Raw genomic sequence first — 19,163 nt, 5'->3', positions numbered from 1 at the left:
CTTCTTTGTTAAAGTCATAGGATCTAAAGCCAAAAAGGAAATAAGATTTCATTTGAAAGATGATATGACTGCTTTGCATCAGTTAACTCTTGTTGGAAATTATGGTAATCCTTGTAAACAACCATCTTCCAGATGAAGGATCAGCTGAATAAGGAGGATTCTGGGCAAGAATCTTGCCACCAATGACTGAGAGAGAATTCCCCCCTGTGATTGTCATAGGAAAACCTGGTTCCTTTTCCTTTATAGAGATGGACAATGGAGAAATCCTTGATCTCCTGGGAGCTAACTTCCTCCAGCCATATAACTCAGAAGATTTCAGTCAGTGTCAGGAAAAAAGGTTCTAGTTCTAGGGGATCTATAATTTTCAGTGCTTCCAAGGTGGTGTGATCACTGCTCTCCTGATCTGCATTCTGGTCCTTACCCAGGAAGGGCTTCTGCTCACTTACACCTGGAATTGTGACCCGAAACTGGGTAATGGTCAGTGGAGTTACCAGTCCTGCACCAGTGCCTGCCCAAAGGTCCCCTGTAATCTCTTTTTGACCAGTTACCATCTCTAAGCGGTTAGAGGTTCTGGAACTATTATGGCTGCTGCTGCTGCACCACCACATCCAAAGTCCACATCTAGTGTCATTGCCAGACTGTGCTCCAGGCCAACTCCTACCCTATTGTCATAAACCTTTCCTCTGAATCTCCTAGGTCATCTTGGGTTGGAAAAATGTGTCACCTCAACCTTTTGATGGTTATTCCATTCCAGAATTAAACTTCATGCATTAAAGTTGTTTGGAGGGGAAAACTTCAAGAGTTCAGCTAGAATATTCCTACTACTCCACCCTCCCAGACATATCAAAAAGAGGAAAATAAATGTCAAAGACGGGATATTCTAGAAGTTGATTCAAATGATCATAAAGACTTTACACAGAGAAACAAATTTAGAGCTGGAAGGGGCTTTAGAAGTCTAATATCCTTTTTTATTTAAAATACTTTTTGTTTTGTTTTTGTAGGGCAATGAGGGTTAAGTGACTTGCCCAGGGTCACACAGCTAGTTAAGTGTCAAGTGTCTGAGGCTGGATTTGAACTCAGGTCCTCCTGAATCCAAGGCCAGTGCTTTATCCACTGCACCACCTAGCTGCCCCTTAAAATACTTTTAATAATTCCATTTTCTTATATCTATCACTACTACCCACAAAGCTCCTTCAGGTAGAAGCTCTTCCTTTAAAAAAAATTTGTATAGTCAAGCAAAACAAATCAAGATATCGAGCACATCCTGAGACTGTATGGTCTGTTTTTGTACATCTAATCTATCCCTTCTCTTAACAAAAGGTACACTTCACCTTCAGTATTTTGAAGTCTGATGGATGCTACTTTAGTTAAATTTCTGATGTCTTTCAGAATTGTTTCTCCCACACACATTATTATAGTTATTAAGTCAATTGTTCTCCTGGTTCTGCTCATTTCACCCTGCCTCAATTCATAGAAGTTTTTCCGTATTTGTCTAAATCTGTCATGTTCTTCATTTGTTATAGCACAGTAAAATTGCATTACAATAATATACCATAATTTGCTCGTACATTTTCTAGGTGCTGAGCAGCCATTTTGTTTCCAAGTCTTTGCCACAACAAAAAGTGATGCTGTAAATATTCTTGTGCATAAGAAGTCCTTTGAGAGGGTCCCTCACTAGGCCAAAAGGAATGTAGTTCAGTGACTTTTTGGGTTTAGTTTCAAGTTTCAGACATATTTAAAGTGCAACCTGCACACCCATTTTCCCCCCTTCACCCTGGGATTACTTTCTTTTTTTTTTTTAGTGAGGCAATTGGGGTTAAGTGACTTGTCCAGGGTCACACAGCTAGTAAGTGTTAAGTGTCTGAGGCTGGATTTGAACTCAGGTATTCCTGACTCCAGGGCCGCTGCTCTATCCACTGTGCCACCTAGCTGCCCCCTGGGATTACTTTCAAACTAGCTGCCTTCCTTCATTACAATAAAATAATAGGTCTCTCGATCTTCAGGGAAAAGGTGATTTAAGTGTTATTTACTCCTGAAACTTTTACAGAATTTAATTCTTATTTTTCCTTAAAACAAATTTTATAGAGTGGTACTCCAAAACTCACTAAGTGCTAACTGCCTTATCCAATAAGACAAAGAGAAGAGGGTAAATTCCTGGAATTACCCAGTCCCTGAAGTTCTTCCCTACAATCTTAAAATGATTAATCTTCAAACTCCTTAATTTCCAATTTCCTTAATCTCCAAACCATCAAAATTTATTAAGATTTTCTTAGCAGTTTTATAAATCAAGAAAAAGTTTTCCTTTCTTTATCTGACTTTATCTTTATTATCCCAACATGGCCAAGGCTGAAATGACAAAGTATCTTGCTGGGTTTTTTTTTTTCTTTTCAACCTAATCTCTCACTGAAAGCCTAAAGTGGGAGTTAGTCCTCTTTACTGGGACAAAGTTTGGCATCACTGATTCACGCATAAAACTATGAAACTGTATTAATCTTCCCCAGCATTCTAAACTCTTTGGTTGTAGCTTTTTAACAGTCTTTCTGGCTGACTGCATTTTCCTCTTATAAATCTTTCAAGATAGCAGAATCTACAAACAACAATAAACATGACACAAGGCAAAGATTTTCCTGCATTTTACAAAGGAACAAAAACCACAGACAAAACAATAAAACAAACACATACTTGCTAGCCTCCTTATCTCCTACTGAAAGTCTAATCGCAAAACTTTTAATTTGCAACCAAATTTGGAACCCATTTCATTTTTTATATATTTAAGCCTAATTTGAAAGCTCTTTTAGTCAACCCCCCTCCCCAGCTCACTCCTGTATGGGAAGTTCGAGGCCAATAACAACTTTCTAAAGGGGTGTCAATTTAACAGTTTACTTTTCCCCTGCTTTCATGCAAAAAGAAATTTTATCCTGGGGGAAATCCTTCAGCATATTATTATTACCAGAAGCCATCATTCCCTTAAAGGGAGTAATCCTTCCCCAACCTTCAGGGTTAGGGTAAACCATCCCCAGCAATGTGCAGGTAGACCTTTCCTTTAGCTCAGAAGAATTTGAAATTGAGGGGAGGAGTTCAACCTCTTGGGGAAGTCTTGCATGAAAAAGTCCCTCAGTGAAAGATTAATCAGAGTACTCTAGGGAGTTTTTCTGAAAGGCTTGTCTTTCTGAGTGTTGGGAGTCCCTACTCAACCTAGCTAGGATCACCAGAAACCGTGGCAGGTGGAATCTAAAACAGGGAAACAAAAGTTCAAGCTTCCAAGCATGTCCAATTATTAAGCAACGCATGTTAATTGTGTCACAAATCAGGACCAGGCTTCTTTAGCTTGGCACTGGTACCCCAAATACAGGGGGAGACAGATTTTTATGCATTAAAAGCAAACCATTAACAGGATATAAACCAGGTTACAAGATTAGGTAATCTGATTTCTAACTGGAAGAAAAAGAAGAAGTTTTTCGAGTTGGCAAGGGTGAATGAGTTTTGAAAGTTGAGTGGGGGGAAAGTGAATAAGTGCGATTCCTTGAAATCAGAAAAAAAAAAGGAGTCTCACTCCTCTCAAGTGTCTTTATTCAATCAAAGAAACATGGAAAGAGTAACTGATAGACCATTACAGGGCTAGTTTTCAAATAATACATATAGGTTGCACGAAATGTATAATTGTAAGAAAACTCCTTCCATCAATCTTTGGATCTGGGTTTTTGGTGAGCATAACCTAAGTCCTTGGTTAATGGTCTCTAAGCAAGAGGTAGAGGTGGTTCAGCTTTCCAAGACACTCAGGGTTGGGTTCAAACAATGCAATAAAGTTTTCACACAACTCCCATAATTGAATAAAGTTTTCTTACAAGATAGAAACTGGACTAGACTCATAACTGAACAGAAAGAGCAATGAGCTAAATCCAGGGATCTAGGGATGAATTGCAAGATTAAGTTAATTTGATTCACACAAAGAATTTGCTTTTATTAAACACCTCATCTACTCTGAGCCCATAATTCTACTCAAAAGTAGAAAATAACCCGAAAAGAAAAAAAATTATGTCCAAAAAGATGTTTGCAACAGTGATATTTATCATAGCAAAAAATTAGAAATTACTCAAATAATCAGTAATAGGGGGAAACTTTGGTATATTAATATGACAGAATCCTATATTGCTATGAAAAATGGTTTGTGGCCTACTTATGTCAATACACGTCAGTGGGTGAAAAATGCATACACACACATATATACATACACACAAACATACATACATAGAGCACGTTATAGTCTGATAATAATGTACAAATATGCAGTAGCGAAGAGGGGGAGAATTTAGAGGGACATAAATAGAACATATTACTAATTCAATTTCTTCCTTATTCCCTGCCTCCATGAAATTGTTTCAGTTCTTGACTTGGAAAAAACTGAATTAGGGAGTACATTACAAGACACATCCACAAAATTCTAGCAAAATAGTAACAAAGTACTATAGTAAGAAAATCAGAGAGGTAGCAACATAAAAACACGAAGACAAAAAACAAAGCTTCTTTTTAGGCTTTGAAATTTATAATATTTTCATTTTGGTTAAAATTTATCATAGATGGTAGAAGAGAGATGTTACATATTATTTAAGAAATTAAATCCATCAGAGAGAAATTAACCCAAATATATATTGTCAAAACCTAAAGTCAGCTTATTAAGTGGTCAAAGAAACTGTTAATTTAAGGCATAACAACAGGGCTGGAATAGATGACTGTCTAATAGCATTGTCTAAAGTTGGTTTACAATTCTGTTTGGGGGGGTATGGAATGAGGGGGAGCAAAAAAGTGACTACACCATTGAGCCTTTTGGGAAGCAGTGCTATGTTTCTCCTGGGAGTCCTATCCCACTTCTCCCAAATCTATTTATATTAGAGGTTCTTAAAGTCCAGATTGTGGGAATATTTTAAAATATATATTTTTTACCTTCTTCCATTTTAGCATTAGAAATGAGCATCTGTCTTAAGTGCTTGAGCAATCCAGCCCAAGCAAAGGTGGTGTATGCCAATGAGTTTTCAGACATCTGAGGAATGTTACGGAGACCCAGCATCTTGAATTCAGGGTGCGGAACCAAGCTTGCCATCAAGTCTCCTAGAAAGAGGGAGAAATATTTTTAATAAATTACTCCAGATTGTTGCTATTAAATTACATACACATGCTTGTATATTTTATACACATGTGTGTGTGTGTTTATATATTTTGAATTAGTCAATTTGAAGCCAAAATTATTTTCTAAGACCAGGATTATTCAAAACGAATGACATACAATTACAGGGGAAATATATCTAATGCAGAGAACATCTGCAAAGTTAGTACATAGCAAGAGTATTAATCAACACACTTGTACCAGAGCCATAACTAGCATATGGCCATTAGGGCTTTATCCCACTGTGTCAATATAGGGTAGGGGTGTGGAAGGGAGCTTCTTCCTGTCATCTACCCCAGCTACCACTATATCTGTTCTAACAACCAAATGAGAGTTTAGAAGATGAATAACTGAGAACTTAAAATCTCTAAAGCATTTTCTTGGGAAAGAAAGGATTTTTATTTGCTTACAAATATAACTGAAAGAAAAATAATTAAGTATCCAAATGTGACAGAGATGAAGCTGTATTGGAAATCTGTCCAGGATGGAATATACATTATACATGTAAACTTTTGTTTGCTCTGAGAAGAGGGGCAGGAATCATAGGATCATAGATTTCAAGCGTGAATGCTCAGCTAAAGAGTTTGGATTTTATCCAGCAGGTAATAGGGAGCTGAAAGAACAAATTAATCATGTCACTGACCATTCAAAATCTATTGATGGCTTTCCATTGCTTAAAAAAAAGTAAACTCTCTTGCTTGACATTCTATAATCTGGCTCCAACCTAACTTTTCAGGTTTCCCATTATTCTCCCTCATATACTGAGTGCCTTTATGAGGACTTCTTTCCATTTTCTAAACATACTATTACTTTCCCATCTCCATGCCTTTGCTCACACTGTAACCCCTCTACTTGGCCTAGCTTTCCTCTTGCCCTCATCTCTGCTTGTCAGAATTTTATAATCCAATACCATTCCCTCCAAAAAGCCTTATTTAAGCTCTCAAGTTAGAAGTAATTTCCCTCTCTCTTTCTCTCTCATCTATGCTCCTATTGCACTTATATCTTCACCATAGTCCAAACAGGAATAGTACAAATAGAAAGTTAAGTTCATCAAAGGCAGAGCCATCTATTGTTCACTTCTGTATACCCCATAGCATCTAGCACAATGCCTTGTACACAGTGAGCATTAATAAATGACAAACTCAATCTGACAAGCATGTATTGAAGGTTTTGATCAGAATGATGGAATCTATTATACTTTATTATTGATCTCACAATGTTATACAGGAAGGCGTGGAAGGGGAAGAGACTGGAAGCAATAAGGCCATTGAAGTAGTGTTGGTGAAAAGTAATGAGGGCCTGAACTATGGTGATAGCAGCCAAAGTAGAATGGACGGACTCCAGAAACAAAAAGGAAGTTGAATTTGATAGGACCTAAGGATCAGATGTGGAAATGGAAATGAAGCCAAAATGGGGGGGGGGGGCCAAAAATGATACTGAATTTTTAAGTCCATGTATAGCCAAGAGAATGGAGGTGCCATTAACAGATCAAAAAAGGTCAAGAAGAAAGGCCTGCTTTGGGGAAGGAAGATGAGTTTAGTTTTAGGATGAATTTTTAGTCTAGTACAATATAAAGAGATTGAGATGTTTAATAGAATTGAAAATGTGTAATAGAAGCTTAGGTTGGGGCTAGGCGAGACATGTAAATTGGGAGTTATCTGAATAAAAGCATAGCTGAAGCCTAAGAGTTTATGAAAAAGCCCAGGGAGAGTGCAGGAAGAGAAGATGGTTGAGGATAGAACCTTGGAAAATGTTTACATTTAGTGGGTGGAAGAAAAAAAGAGAAAAATCAATGTGGTATTATGGAAGCCAAGGAAAGAAGGTTTTCAAGAATTAGGGGATATTCAACAGTGTTTAATATATTGCAGAGGGGTCAAAGGAGATGAGGACTGAGAAATAGTCACTGAAGGAAAACATAACAGACTACATTGGCTAGTAAGTTATTGTTAATATTAATAAAACATAAACTACTTCTTTTTGTTAACAAACAATAAACTATAAAAATGCAGTGAAGTGTGTTGCCAGTTACATTTACTTTATCAGGTGGTTTTGGTTAACTTTTTCATGGGAAGATATTATAGGAAGAGACTGATGTGTTGAAACAAGATATATCAATAAAAATGTTTTTAATAGGATAGAAGAAAAAATACCATTGAATGTATCAATCAAGATGGCACTTGGGATCTTCTCAATGGTTTTAGTAGAATGAAGAGAGATCTAAGCCAAACTGCCAAGGAATCATGTATAAGCAAATGAAGATATAAATTGCTTTTCCCAAGAAGTTTAGCAGTTTAGGGGGCAGCTAGGTGGGGCAGTGGATAAAGCACTGGCCCTGGATTCAGGAGGACCTGAGTTCAAATCTGGCCTCAAACACTTGACACTTACTAGCTGTGTGACCCTGGGCAAGTCACTTAACCCTCATTGCCCTGCCACTCCTCCCCCACAAAAAAATCAGTTTGGCAGTTTAGTAGTTAAAGTATACAGGGGGAAAGTAGTTCATCTTTTTTTTTTTTTTTAACAGAATGAACTGAACAGATTTGTATGTAGAAGGGAAAGAGACAACAGAGAAATGATGGAGATACAAGGGAAGAACAAAGGATAACTGATGGAATAAGCCTTACAGTAGAGAATTTATTCTTTACAAGGAGAGGGGCTATGTATTTTCAGTCAGGAAGGAAGAATTAGTGATGGTGAGAAATTTTGAGCTTTTCGGGGAGTTGAGGGAACTCAGTTTTATGTAAAGTAGGAATGCAGGTCATTTGCTGATTGGAAGGAGTAGAATAGTCAGTCTGAGGAGAATTAAAGTTTGAAAAGGCTGCTGTGAAAAATGGAAAAGGGAGTTAGTAAAGAGATCCTGAGTATCAGTGATGGCCCAGCTGACGTTTAAATAGCACAAATTTGAAGCAGACCAAATAAGCAAAGTGAGGATTACCTAGAATTGAGTACTGGCAAAGAAGAAGGTCAAATGGGTAAGCAATTTGAGGGTGCTAGTGAGGGCACTGCTGTACTGGCTGACAAAACTGGGATCATAGGATGGGGTTAAGAAAAAACTTATGTGTGGTAGTGTGAAGATGAGGTTCAATAAGAGGGAATTGGAGAGGTAAAAGATGAAGTTGTTATCAGAGAAGTGAAGCATAATTGGGAGATGGAACTATTCCCATGATCGAGTTTCAAGGGGTTAGCGAACAATAAGGGGTGGACTCCACACAGTGAACATCAAGGGCCTCTGATGAGAAAATGGTCAAAGGTTTGTGAAGCCTGGGTGTTAAATGGATCATCAGTGGCATAAAGTCAGAGGATGTGGTGGGAAGAAGCTAAGTGCAGGTCCAAAAGTCCTTTAAAAAGACGAGAGAATGTCCTGAAGTTGAGAAATAATGGTGAGGAAGATGGGGAAAGTGGCATAAATATAAGTCTTGGACTATAAAAGATAACTTCATGGTAGACCACTGTATGATGGGAGAACAAAAAGTACAAAGTGGCAACAGGGAGCAAAGGGATCCCTCTTAGCCTCATTAATTAAGGACAGAGAGAAAGCACATCAAAAGCTCTGAGGGAGCTGTATTGTCATGGAAAACCAGAAGATTTAGAAAAGTTTAGTTATAGTAGAAGAGATGCTCAGTGGAATTCAAATAAAAAAACTGCCAAAGGGGGTGAAATTGAAATTTATGCTTGTGCTAATTTTATGCCTTATAATAGAAAGAAAGAGTACATAATAGCTGATGCTTTCAAGAAAAATATAAAACCTTTCATTGAAAAACAGGCATTTGGGGGGGCAGCTAGGTGGCGCAGTGGATAGAGCACCGGCCCTGGATTCAGGAGGACCCGAGTTCAAATCCGACCTCAGACACTTGGCACTTACTGGCTGTGTGATCCTGGGCAAGTCACTTAACCCCAATTGCCTCACCAAAAAAACCACAAAAAACAAAAGCACAACAACAACAACAACAAAAGAAAAACAGGCATTTGGGGCAGCTAAGTGGCACAGTGGATAGAGCACTGGCCCTAGAGTCAGGAGGACCTGAGTTCAAATCTGGCCTCAGACACTTGACACTTATTAGCTGTGTGACCCTGAGTAAGTCACTTAAACCCAACTGCCTCACAAAAAAAAAAAAGAAAGAAAGAAAGAAAGAAAGAAAGAAAAACAGGCATTTAAGATGATCAAATTACCTAATGGGTTTCTTCGGTACTGAAACAGGCCTTCTGAGGAGCAGGTAGGTTGGAATACACTTCCCAATTGATGGGCAATGACTTGATTTACATCTCGGAAGGAGATCTGTTTGATATTCATCAGTTTAGCACATATCTTATGTACCACATCATTTTCATGAACAAGAAGTGCATCTGAAGATCGATACAGATGAGAAAGAGTCAAAACCGAGTTGTAGTTCTGGACAATAACCTATGAGAAAAATGGGTCAAAAATGATTTGCTCATCTCATTGTATACTTCCTTCCTTCTTACATCACTTCTTATATTGACTTGTCTCACTATAAAGACTCAATGATTCTTATAGTATAATCAGCAAGGAGCTGATATAAAGAATCCTTTCCCCAAAGAAAAGAAACATTTTTGTTTAAAGGTTGAGAAAGGATAACTATGAGAAAAGGCTCAAGGAAATTGATTTTGCTTGGATATGTTAAGAATAGATAATTCAATAAGAGTTTGTATGAAGTGTTCCCATATGAAAGATGATCTATATTTTATCTCCAGTGAAGAATTTATGAACTGTGAATTTTATAGAGATATATATCAGATTAAAAGAACTCAGTAAATATCTTAGTGATGTTTACTAAGACAAGAATGGGTTCCTGGGCAAAGCCAAAGAATCTCTCTTCTTATGCAGCTTTAAAAGTAAAGACATCCCATTTATTTGAAATAGTTTATGTATAATTATTTTCCAGATACAGGGGAATGGACTGAGTGACCTTTGTAAGACACCAGGTTAGCCTTATAATGTATTATGTGTTACACATAAATTCTGCAAGGGAATTGTTAAATGTGTCCTTAGATTAAATGTATAGGTTGGACTCAATGATTTCTAACGCTCCTTCTACCTCTAAAGTTCTAAGATTCTACAATGTTATTAGATGATCCTATGGTATAAAATAGAATTACAGATATTTCACAGTATTTATAAAGGTTTCATTGACTAAAATTTGAAACAGGCACAGACAGAGACTTGCTCATGAATATATTGTGCTATACAATCATTCCAGAAGAGATGATATTGTTGAGTTATTTCAATTGTGTTCACCTCTCCATGACCCCATTTGGGGTTTTCTTGGCAAAAATACTGGTGTGGTCTGCCATTTCCTTTTCCAGCTCATTTTACAGATGAGGAAACTAAGGCAGGCAGGGTTAAGTGACTTGCCCAGGGTCACATAGCTAGTAAATAATCTGAGACTGGATTTGAACTCAGGTCCTCCTGACTCCAGGGCCAGAATTCTATCCATTGTAGCCTCTAGCTTCCCCCAGAAGAGATGAATTATTTATTTATTTATTTATTTTGGTGAGGCAATTGGAGTTAAGTAACTTGCCCAAGGTCACACAGCCAATAAGTGTCAAGTATCTGAGGCTGGATTTGAACTCAGGTCCTCCTGATTCCAGGGCCGGTGCTCTATCCACTGTGCTACCTAGCTGCCTGATGAATTACTTTTTTAAAAAAAGAATGAACGGGGGCAGCTAGGCGGCGCAGTGGATAGAGCACCAGCCCTGGATTCAGGAGGACCTGAGTTCAAATCCGACCTCAGACACTTAACACTTACTGGCTGTGTGACCTTGGGCAAGCCACTTAACCCCAGTTGCCTTACCAAAAAAAAAAAAAAAAAAAGAATGAACAGGGGGCAGCTAGGTGGCACAGTGGATAAAGGACCCTGGAGTCAAGAGGACCTGAGTTCAAATCTGGTCTAAGACACTTGACACTTACTAGCTGTGTGACCCTGGGCAAGTCACTTAATCCCAATTGCTTCCCCCCCCCCCCCAAAGAATGAACAGACCAGATTTTTTAACTTCTTCTTTAAAAAAAATAAATCTAAATTTTTTTTAAGTGAGGCAATTGGGGTTAAGTGACTTGTCCAGGGTCACACAGCTAGTAAGTGTTAAGTGTCTGAGGCCGGATTTGAACTCAGGTACTCCTGACTCCAGGGCTGGTGCTCTATCTACTGCGCCACCTAGCTGCCCCCTAAATCTAATTTTCAATGAAGATATTTTGCAATACGCTCTTACCTCACCAGTTCCATAGGGCCATATAACCTGATTTATTATAAAAGAATTCGGATAAGTATCTCTTAAGTTCTGTGTGAGGAAGGCTCCCAAACCAGATCCAGTGCCTCCTGCCATACTCATTATAGTAGAAAATCCACTTAGGTTATCATATTTCTCTACTTCCTTCTGAATTAGATTCATGATAGATTCTTCATGCTTGGGTCCATGAACACTATAACTACATAAGGAAAAAAGAACAGACAAATCTAAGTAAATTTTAACTTCACTGGGAAATTATATCACAAAAGCTAATACAGTAAAAGTACAAGACAGAACTTTCCAAAGCTGTATATATGCTTTTCAAGTTGGCAATGTCTAGCCTCTTATTAGAGTATTTTAAAGTCAAATTAAACTACTTGGGGAAGAAGATTTTGTAGTTCATTATTATTTAGTATTTTAGTAACACTGTATTAATAGGTGCAGCTATACAAACCTTAAAGCAACCTGTAAATGCTGTCAATATTATTATTAAATGCTCATCCCTCCTTAATGGATGAGGTTTCTCCCAGCCTGTGATGGTCAAATTCAATGGCATCCCCAGCCTTTGACTTCACCTCCCTCTGCCCATCTCGTTTTTTACCCTAGAATTCCTACCTTACTCTATCATCCATGAAGAGAAAATCCTAGCTCAGGTCCTTTCCACTGAAATATAGATTTTATTACAGCCTCCTGTGTACCCCCAAATCCCATAAGAACCCATGTGTAGTTGAGGAAAAATATAGTCAAGAGTCAAAGCAATGACACTAGCTAGCCTTGTGACCTGGGTCAAACCACAACCTCTCTGGGCTTCAGGATTCTTCAATTTTTCTCTAATATGAAGGGATTAGACCAAATAATCTCTCTAAAGATTTTGAAAATCAGTAAGGACCTATTATTTTACCATTCTTTATAGTGTTTAAATGAGAAAAAAAGAAAGGGTTAGAGATACAGCCAAGAAAGGGGTTTTTAGCCTCATTTCCCAATTGTTATTAGAAGCCAAAATCAATAGAAAAAATTTCCATAGGCTTATATATTCCAAAGGGTTCAGGAACAGAATAAAAAGCACTTTACATTTTATGCTATTTTGCATATTAAGCTACTTTTCATATAAAAGATCTCATTTGAATACCATGGCTATTTTGTGAAGTATAATCCTTATTTTTACTAGAATGTTAACAGACTCAGAAGTAATCTGCCTAAGAACACTTACATTTTGATAAGCTGTGTGCTACTCTGTTCTAGAATGGCCTGGGAATGTGTGCTGAACTGTTAGAGAGAGAGGAGTAGAGAGATGGAGAGAGTAGGAGGGAGGGAGAGAGAGAAGGAGATGATGGAAAGGGAAATGGAAGCAGGTGACCCTAGTTTTGTAGCTGGTAGAAAAGAGTCGGGAACAACAAAAAAAAAAGTTTCAAGAGGCTCTGCATAAGCCAGAAGTATCAATTCCATTGCTTCCAACCATGTTTCCTCTATACCTGACAGTCCCTCTCTATTATATCTCCCCAGTCCTGCTTCTTTCTCTTACCCAAAGTCTACACACAAACTGTCCCTATGCCCTAACCTGCCAGGGGAAATTACCTCTTGTACTACCTGAAATCCTTAATTGAGAGACAAACACAAAAGGAGGATTATCACTTTCTACTGTCTTAAATCAAGCTCTGATTTAAGGCATTTAATGTTTGTTTGATGGGATCTATAATTTCAAATATATGATTTCTTTCAATTCTTCAACTTTATACCAGTAACTCAAATGAAATTTGGATAAATCACCCTTACCCATATGCCCAATTATTTCCAGAACCTTGTTTTTGACAGAAATGTGAGTTTTGACCATACTTCCACCTGCCAGAATGGGCAGCCTTTAATAGTGTTTGACTGATCACTTTGGGCTCCATGTCAATAAGCAATGCTCGGGCAACTGGAACTAGAACATAAAAAGTAAAACAAAACGCAAAAATGTTATCCCCACAAAAGATCATAAATTGAGAGCTGGGAGGGCCCTTACCCAGTGCTCATTCAGAGTACAAATTAACTTGACCAAAAAGAGGGTATCTGTCACTCTGGTATGAAATCCAGGCAAGCAGCAAAGATACCAATATTATTTCTATTGTTTTTTTTCTTTCTTTTTTTTTTCCTTCTGGGCAATGGGATTAAGTGACTTGCCCAGGGTCACACAGCTAGTAAGTCAAGTGTGTGAGGCCGGATTTGAACTCAGGTACTCCTGAATCCAAGGCCGGTGCTTTATCCACTGCGCCACCTAGCCGCCCCACTTCTATTGTTTTAACATTCCTATTGCTGATTTTTAGTATTTAGTATTTTTAGTAATATATGTTAGGACTTGTTTTTCTGCTTAATAACTTCTTGAAAATAAGTTAGAGGGGCAGCTAGGGGCGCAGTAGATAAAGCACCGGCCTTGGATTCAGGAGTACCTGAGTTCAAATCCGGCCTCACACACTTGACACTTACTAGCTGTGTGACCCTGGGCAAGTCACTTAACCCCCATTGCCCCACAAAAAAAAAAAAGAAAATTAGTTAGACTTGTTCCATTCTTTGCTTTTGCATACAAATACAAAGTACCTAAGAGGTCCTCTACTCCAAAGAAAGTAAGTGAGCAAGTAGGCTTCCAGTCTTAAATAATTGTATATAACTAATTTAATGCAATTAGTTTACAAGTCCAGGTGTCACTCCCAATTAAACCCAAGGGTTAGAATTTATAGAACCCAGGCTGGACCTCAGTTAGGAAACAGTAACTCAAGTACTGTTACATATTCAGGATATGTATCTGAGAAGGGGATAATCATCCCCTACCTTTCCTTATTAGGAAGGACTACACCTTTTCTTTTTTTTTTTTTTGCGGGGCAATGGGGGTTAAGTGACTTGCCCAGGGTCACACAGCTAGTAAGTGTTAAGTGTCTGAAGCCGGATTTGAACTCAGGTACTCCTGAATCCAAGGCCGGTGCTTTAACCACTGCGCCATCTAGCTGCCCCCAGGACTACACCTTTTCAAGACAGGATCCTATAGAGCCTATTGCTCTATCATATCTTTCTCAATATAAAAATGAAAACAGAGCGACATCCATGATGGAAAGTACATTTAATAGTTTCACTTTAAAACAGAACTTCCCAATTTTAAATTAAATTGTCTTTGCAACATTTATTGAGTATCCACTGTATACAAAGCAAGGGGTGTTTAAAAAAAATAGAAGTGGATACACAGAGATTTTTGGATATTTCCTAGGGTGCTTCCTGTTAAAATAAGCAATATACTTTTATTTTCCATAGTTAGTTATTCTAGGGTCAACATCTAGTAAAAGGAAAAAAAAAAGAATGAGTTGTTGTCAATGTCATCCCCAGCTAAATTACATACCTTCACTTTTCTCCTCATTAAAGAAATGTTCTTTGCAAGATGCCTGATACACCTCATTCTCCCTCTTAGAGCAGAATCCCTGGGTATTATGTAAATCTCTACATATGGCATCAAATACTTCATAGCCAATCTGATTGCCACACTGACCAAGTTGAACTGTGACTATTGACATGGCAACCAAGTCTTTTCCTAAAAAGAAAGTGAATAGGAAACAATTGTGTCTTTGAAAATAATTACAGATTATCATCAAGGGTGAATAAAAACACATATGCATATATCACTAAGTAATCACATGTTAAGCATTCTATAATGGCAATAGCATTTAGGCTCAATTGAAGGGAAAAACAGAACTTCAAAGTTCTTAGATATCTTTGAGAGGGTACTAAAAACAGCATCAAAAATTTATTTGCTATCCCAGATAATTTCTTCTATTTGTTTAAAAGAAAAAGCTATCTTTTCTTCATGAGATGGAATAGTATTGTATTGGAAATGTGCTTTCTTTGCTATAAGGAACTCCAAAGAAGGAAACTTCCAATATTAACACAAATGACACCTGCTATCCAACTTAAGGGTCTTTCAGAGTTAGTTACCTGTAGCAGTTCAAGGTTCAGTGACTTGCCCAGGTTCTCATTGAAGCGTCAATCAGATACAGAACTTCAACCCAAGTCTTCCTGATTCCAGGGCTGGATCTCTAACCATGACATCATGCTGTTTCTCATCTTCCTTGCATAACTGAGATAAATACATTGGTAGTTAATATCTGTAATGAGAGAGTAGGAGTATGCTAACTACTGGGAAATAAGGCAAGCAGAGTAGTATAGGCAGATGGAGAGAAGTTTGTTGGTGAAGGTAGGTGATTAGAAGAATCAAGGGGCCCTCAAGTTTTGGTATGATCCTTAATTGTCAGGCCTTATGACAGGTGGTATTATTGTATCTTTGGTAGTAGGGAAGCCTGCCTAACAGCTAGAGAAGGAGGTGCTGTTCTTGTCTGGGAGCTGAAGTCTTCAGGCAGCCATATGCAGGCAGTAACTATATTGATGTTCTATTTTTGTGGCAGTTCCCTGCATACTATGGATAGCAAGCTTGTGTGTGTGAGAGAGATTGAGGGGTTTTTTTGTTTTGTTTTTGCAGGGCAATGAGGGTTAAGTGACTTGCCTAGGGTCACACAGCTAGTAAGTGCATCAAGTGTTGAGGCTGGATTTGAACTCAGGTCCTCCTGAATCCAAGGCCAGTGCATTATCCACTGCACCACCTAGCTGCCCCTGAGGTTTTTTTTTTAAATTGCTTTTTCAATTAAACATTTTTTCTTTTTTAAAATTTTCAATCTTAATCGTATTTTTTCCAGTTACATTAAACATTTTTCTCCTTCCTCTCTCCTCCCTACAAAAGATAACAAACCCCTTCTAACAAATATCAGTGATATTTGATGCAGATATTCTTCCTACTCTACTGCACCTCTTCTGATTGTCTTCATTGATTTTATTTGTGACACTGTTTTTGTTTTTTGCCAGTTTGATAAATGTGAAGTGGCAACTCAAAGTTCTTTTAATTTCTATCTCTTTGATTATTAATGAGATTGAGCAATTTTAAAGTGACTTATTTTTGTAGAGGACATGATAGTATAGCTGGAAAATCCAACTGTTTCACCCAGAAAATTAATGAAGACATTAAATTAGGTTAGCAAGATGCCCACGTTAAGAATCAAGAAAGCAACACAAAAAGAAATTTTATTTATAGTAACAAAAAAATTGTCAAACATTTGGCAATTAAACTACCTAGAAATACATATAATCTGTAAGAGGATGGCTATAGTCCAATCATTCTAGCTTTTTAAGAAGATGTAAGTAATTAAACATCAAGTGATAACCATTAGAAGGGGAAACTGACCTAGATGATTGCTTGGATTAAGAACTGATGTCTAATGGCTGCCCTTGCTTTTTTGAAGTATTAAAGAACCATCAAAAGATCAGATGTGCCCTCATTAGTATGAGTACCACTAATGCAATTCAAACCTCTTTATACCTTAGAATATAACTTTATTGTTTTGTTTTTGTGACACAACCTGTTAGATGACTACTTTTCAGTCCCTTCAATGGCTTTTCTTCCATGTCTTGTCCACTTATATGGAGGGTCCCTCAAGATTGTTCTCTTTCTCTCTATACTCTCTCATTGGTGATCTCATCGGCTCCCAATGGTTCCAGATTCCAAGCAGATAATTCCCATATCTATATATCTTGCCCATGTCTCTCCTGAACTCCAGTCCCATATCACCAATTGCTTACTGGACGTTTCATATTGAATATCCCATAAGTATTGCAAACTCATCAAGTTCAAGACAGAACTCATTATCTTTCCCTATAAACCCACACTTCTTTCAAACTTTTCCTATTACTGTCAAGGGCACCACCATCCTTCCTGTCACTCAGCTTTACAAACTGGTGTCATCCTGGACTCCTCATTCTAACATACCACACGTGTCAAACTAGTTGCCAAATTTTGACATTTTTTTCTCCATAATAGAATACAATCTTTTAAGCATGCAGATATATTTTAAAAGTGAAAAACAAAAGGTGAATATCGATAAGGATTGATGCACCAAAAATAATTTTTAGTAAGCCTTCCTTCATCAGATTCTCTGTCAATTTTTCCTCAAAATGATGCTTTTGTTTTTGCCAGTAGCAAAATACCATAAAATTAGAGTTAGAATATATGGGAACTTCACTATCCTTCCAAGCTAGGTGCCCAGTACCTATATTAAACCTTATAAGAAAAGTTTCAGTCAGTCAACTAGCATTTATCAAATGCCAGGCACTGCAAAGATGGAAATACAAAGAAGGACCAAGAAACCCTCCAAAATCTCAGTTCCTTTTCTCACAGCGCTCAGGGTCTGATAGGGCAAACAACTATGTAAAAATCATATACATGTAAAATTGGGATAGTCTCAGAGGGAAGGAAAAGGCACTGACAAAAGCATGAGAAAAGAGAATAGCTGTGTCGGTCAGCTTGCATTTAAATGCCTACCGAGTACTAAGCGCATCATATACATCTATACAAAAATCATTTTGACCTATTTTATATATGCGTGTATGTGTATGTATACATATGCATATATATGTATATATGGGTATATGTGTGTATATATACACACACACATACACATATATAGTCAGATCTTCCTCGTGCCAAATAAGTAAATGTACAGTTTTTGAGAATGTTTTAGTATGCTTTCCAAGCATTATCTTCTTTTATCGGTTGGAATTATATATGATACATTAGAATGTGAATTCCTTGAGAGCAGGGTCTTGCTTTTCTTTGTATCCCCTTAATAAATGCTAATTGACTTGATCGGAAAAAGAAAAAAGCAAAACCCAAACCGGCGGGCTGGTTACACAGCCACAGCCTAGGGTTCTCCAAGGTTCGCTGATGGCAATGGGGATGTCAGGTTTACTAATGTATCGGTCAAAGGATGCAGATAGGAATCGCACAGGCATGGACAGGCATTGATGGGTGACGATCTGCATAGTTGGAGAGAGAAAATCCCATCAATGTAATCACTGGATTTGGAGTCCTGAGACTTCCAATCACGCCTCTTACTACCCGTGGGGCCCTGACAAGTCACATGGCCTTTCTGGGGCTCAGTTTCCTCACCAGTAAAATCAGATGGCTGGCCCTGCCGCCGCCGATCTCCGAGGTCCCTTCCAGCTCCCAGTCCCTACTAGCCTAGGATATGTTAATACAACCTTGAAAAACAGTAGCAGCCAGGGTTTCTCTACAAGAGGCGACGTCTTCCGAGGGGAAGGAAGCGGGGGCTTCGTCTCACTGTTCGGAAGGTCAAAGACCAGGGAAAGGCAAAAGCCGTGAGTCCGCGAGGGGAAGGCCAGGGACCGCGGTCTCTAAAACTCCCCCAAACAAGGCCGCCTCCGAGAAGGCGAATGAGAAAGGAAGGCTCTATCATCTAGGGCCTACCCACCCCCGGCCTAGGCCCGTACTCACCGACAGCTCGGGGGCGGGCCAAGCCAGGGGCCACTAGCAGAAGTCCCAACTACCCCCAGAATAACGGCTCTCGAGTCACGCATGCTCCCTTTTACCGACCAATCCCTCCCGAAACATTAGTCCTGCGCATGTTCGCTGTCCGTACTCAAGGCTTTGGAAGACTGAGTGCGCATGTTCCGTTCTGCGAGCGCTTCTACGATAGTCCTCCCACTCCTTCCTCAGCTGGCCCGAAGTTATGCGCAAATTCTGATTTCAGGTCATCAATTTCAGAAACGTTACGCATGCCCGCCGTTTATCTAACGCTTTAGTGGCAAGTTGCGCGCTTAAGCTTATACCCTCAGCTTCAGGTGTCGTTATGCGCATGTCTAAACCTCTACTTCGGTCCCAGAACAAGAGCCAAAT

At 38.5% G+C, this 19,163-nt stretch overlaps 1 protein-coding gene across 5 annotated transcripts in view; it reads right to left on the bottom strand.

Moving 5' to 3' along the window:
* The window catches only part of TUBD1 (tubulin delta 1), a 32,316-nt gene extending 13,207 nt beyond the window's left edge, over positions 1 to 19,109 (bottom strand). Inside the window, exons 1-7 of one of the 5 annotated variants that reach the window (XM_044005071.1) lie at positions 18,762 to 19,109; positions 15,359 to 15,528; positions 14,769 to 14,957; positions 13,178 to 13,325; positions 11,387 to 11,603; positions 9,329 to 9,560; positions 4,942 to 5,106 (exon numbers count right to left, since the gene is read on the bottom strand). In XM_044005071.1, coding sequence (XP_043861006.1) covers positions 4,942 to 5,106; positions 9,329 to 9,560; positions 11,387 to 11,603; positions 13,178 to 13,325; positions 14,769 to 14,940 — 934 coding nt within the window. In that variant the 5' untranslated portion in view covers positions 14,941 to 14,957; positions 15,359 to 15,528; positions 18,762 to 19,109. The other 4 variants (XM_044005069.1, XM_044005072.1, XM_044005070.1 and 1 more) reach the window with 4 other exon arrangements.
* Positions 19,110 to 19,163: the final 54 nt, after the last annotated feature.

Source organism: Dromiciops gliroides, chromosome 4 (assembly GCF_019393635.1).
Source record: "Dromiciops gliroides isolate mDroGli1 chromosome 4, mDroGli1.pri, whole genome shotgun sequence".
Lineage (NCBI taxonomy): Eukaryota > Metazoa > Chordata > Mammalia > Microbiotheria > Microbiotheriidae > Dromiciops > Dromiciops gliroides.
Note: the sequence above shows the minus strand (reverse complement) of the source record. Positions and strands in the feature narration are given on the sequence as shown.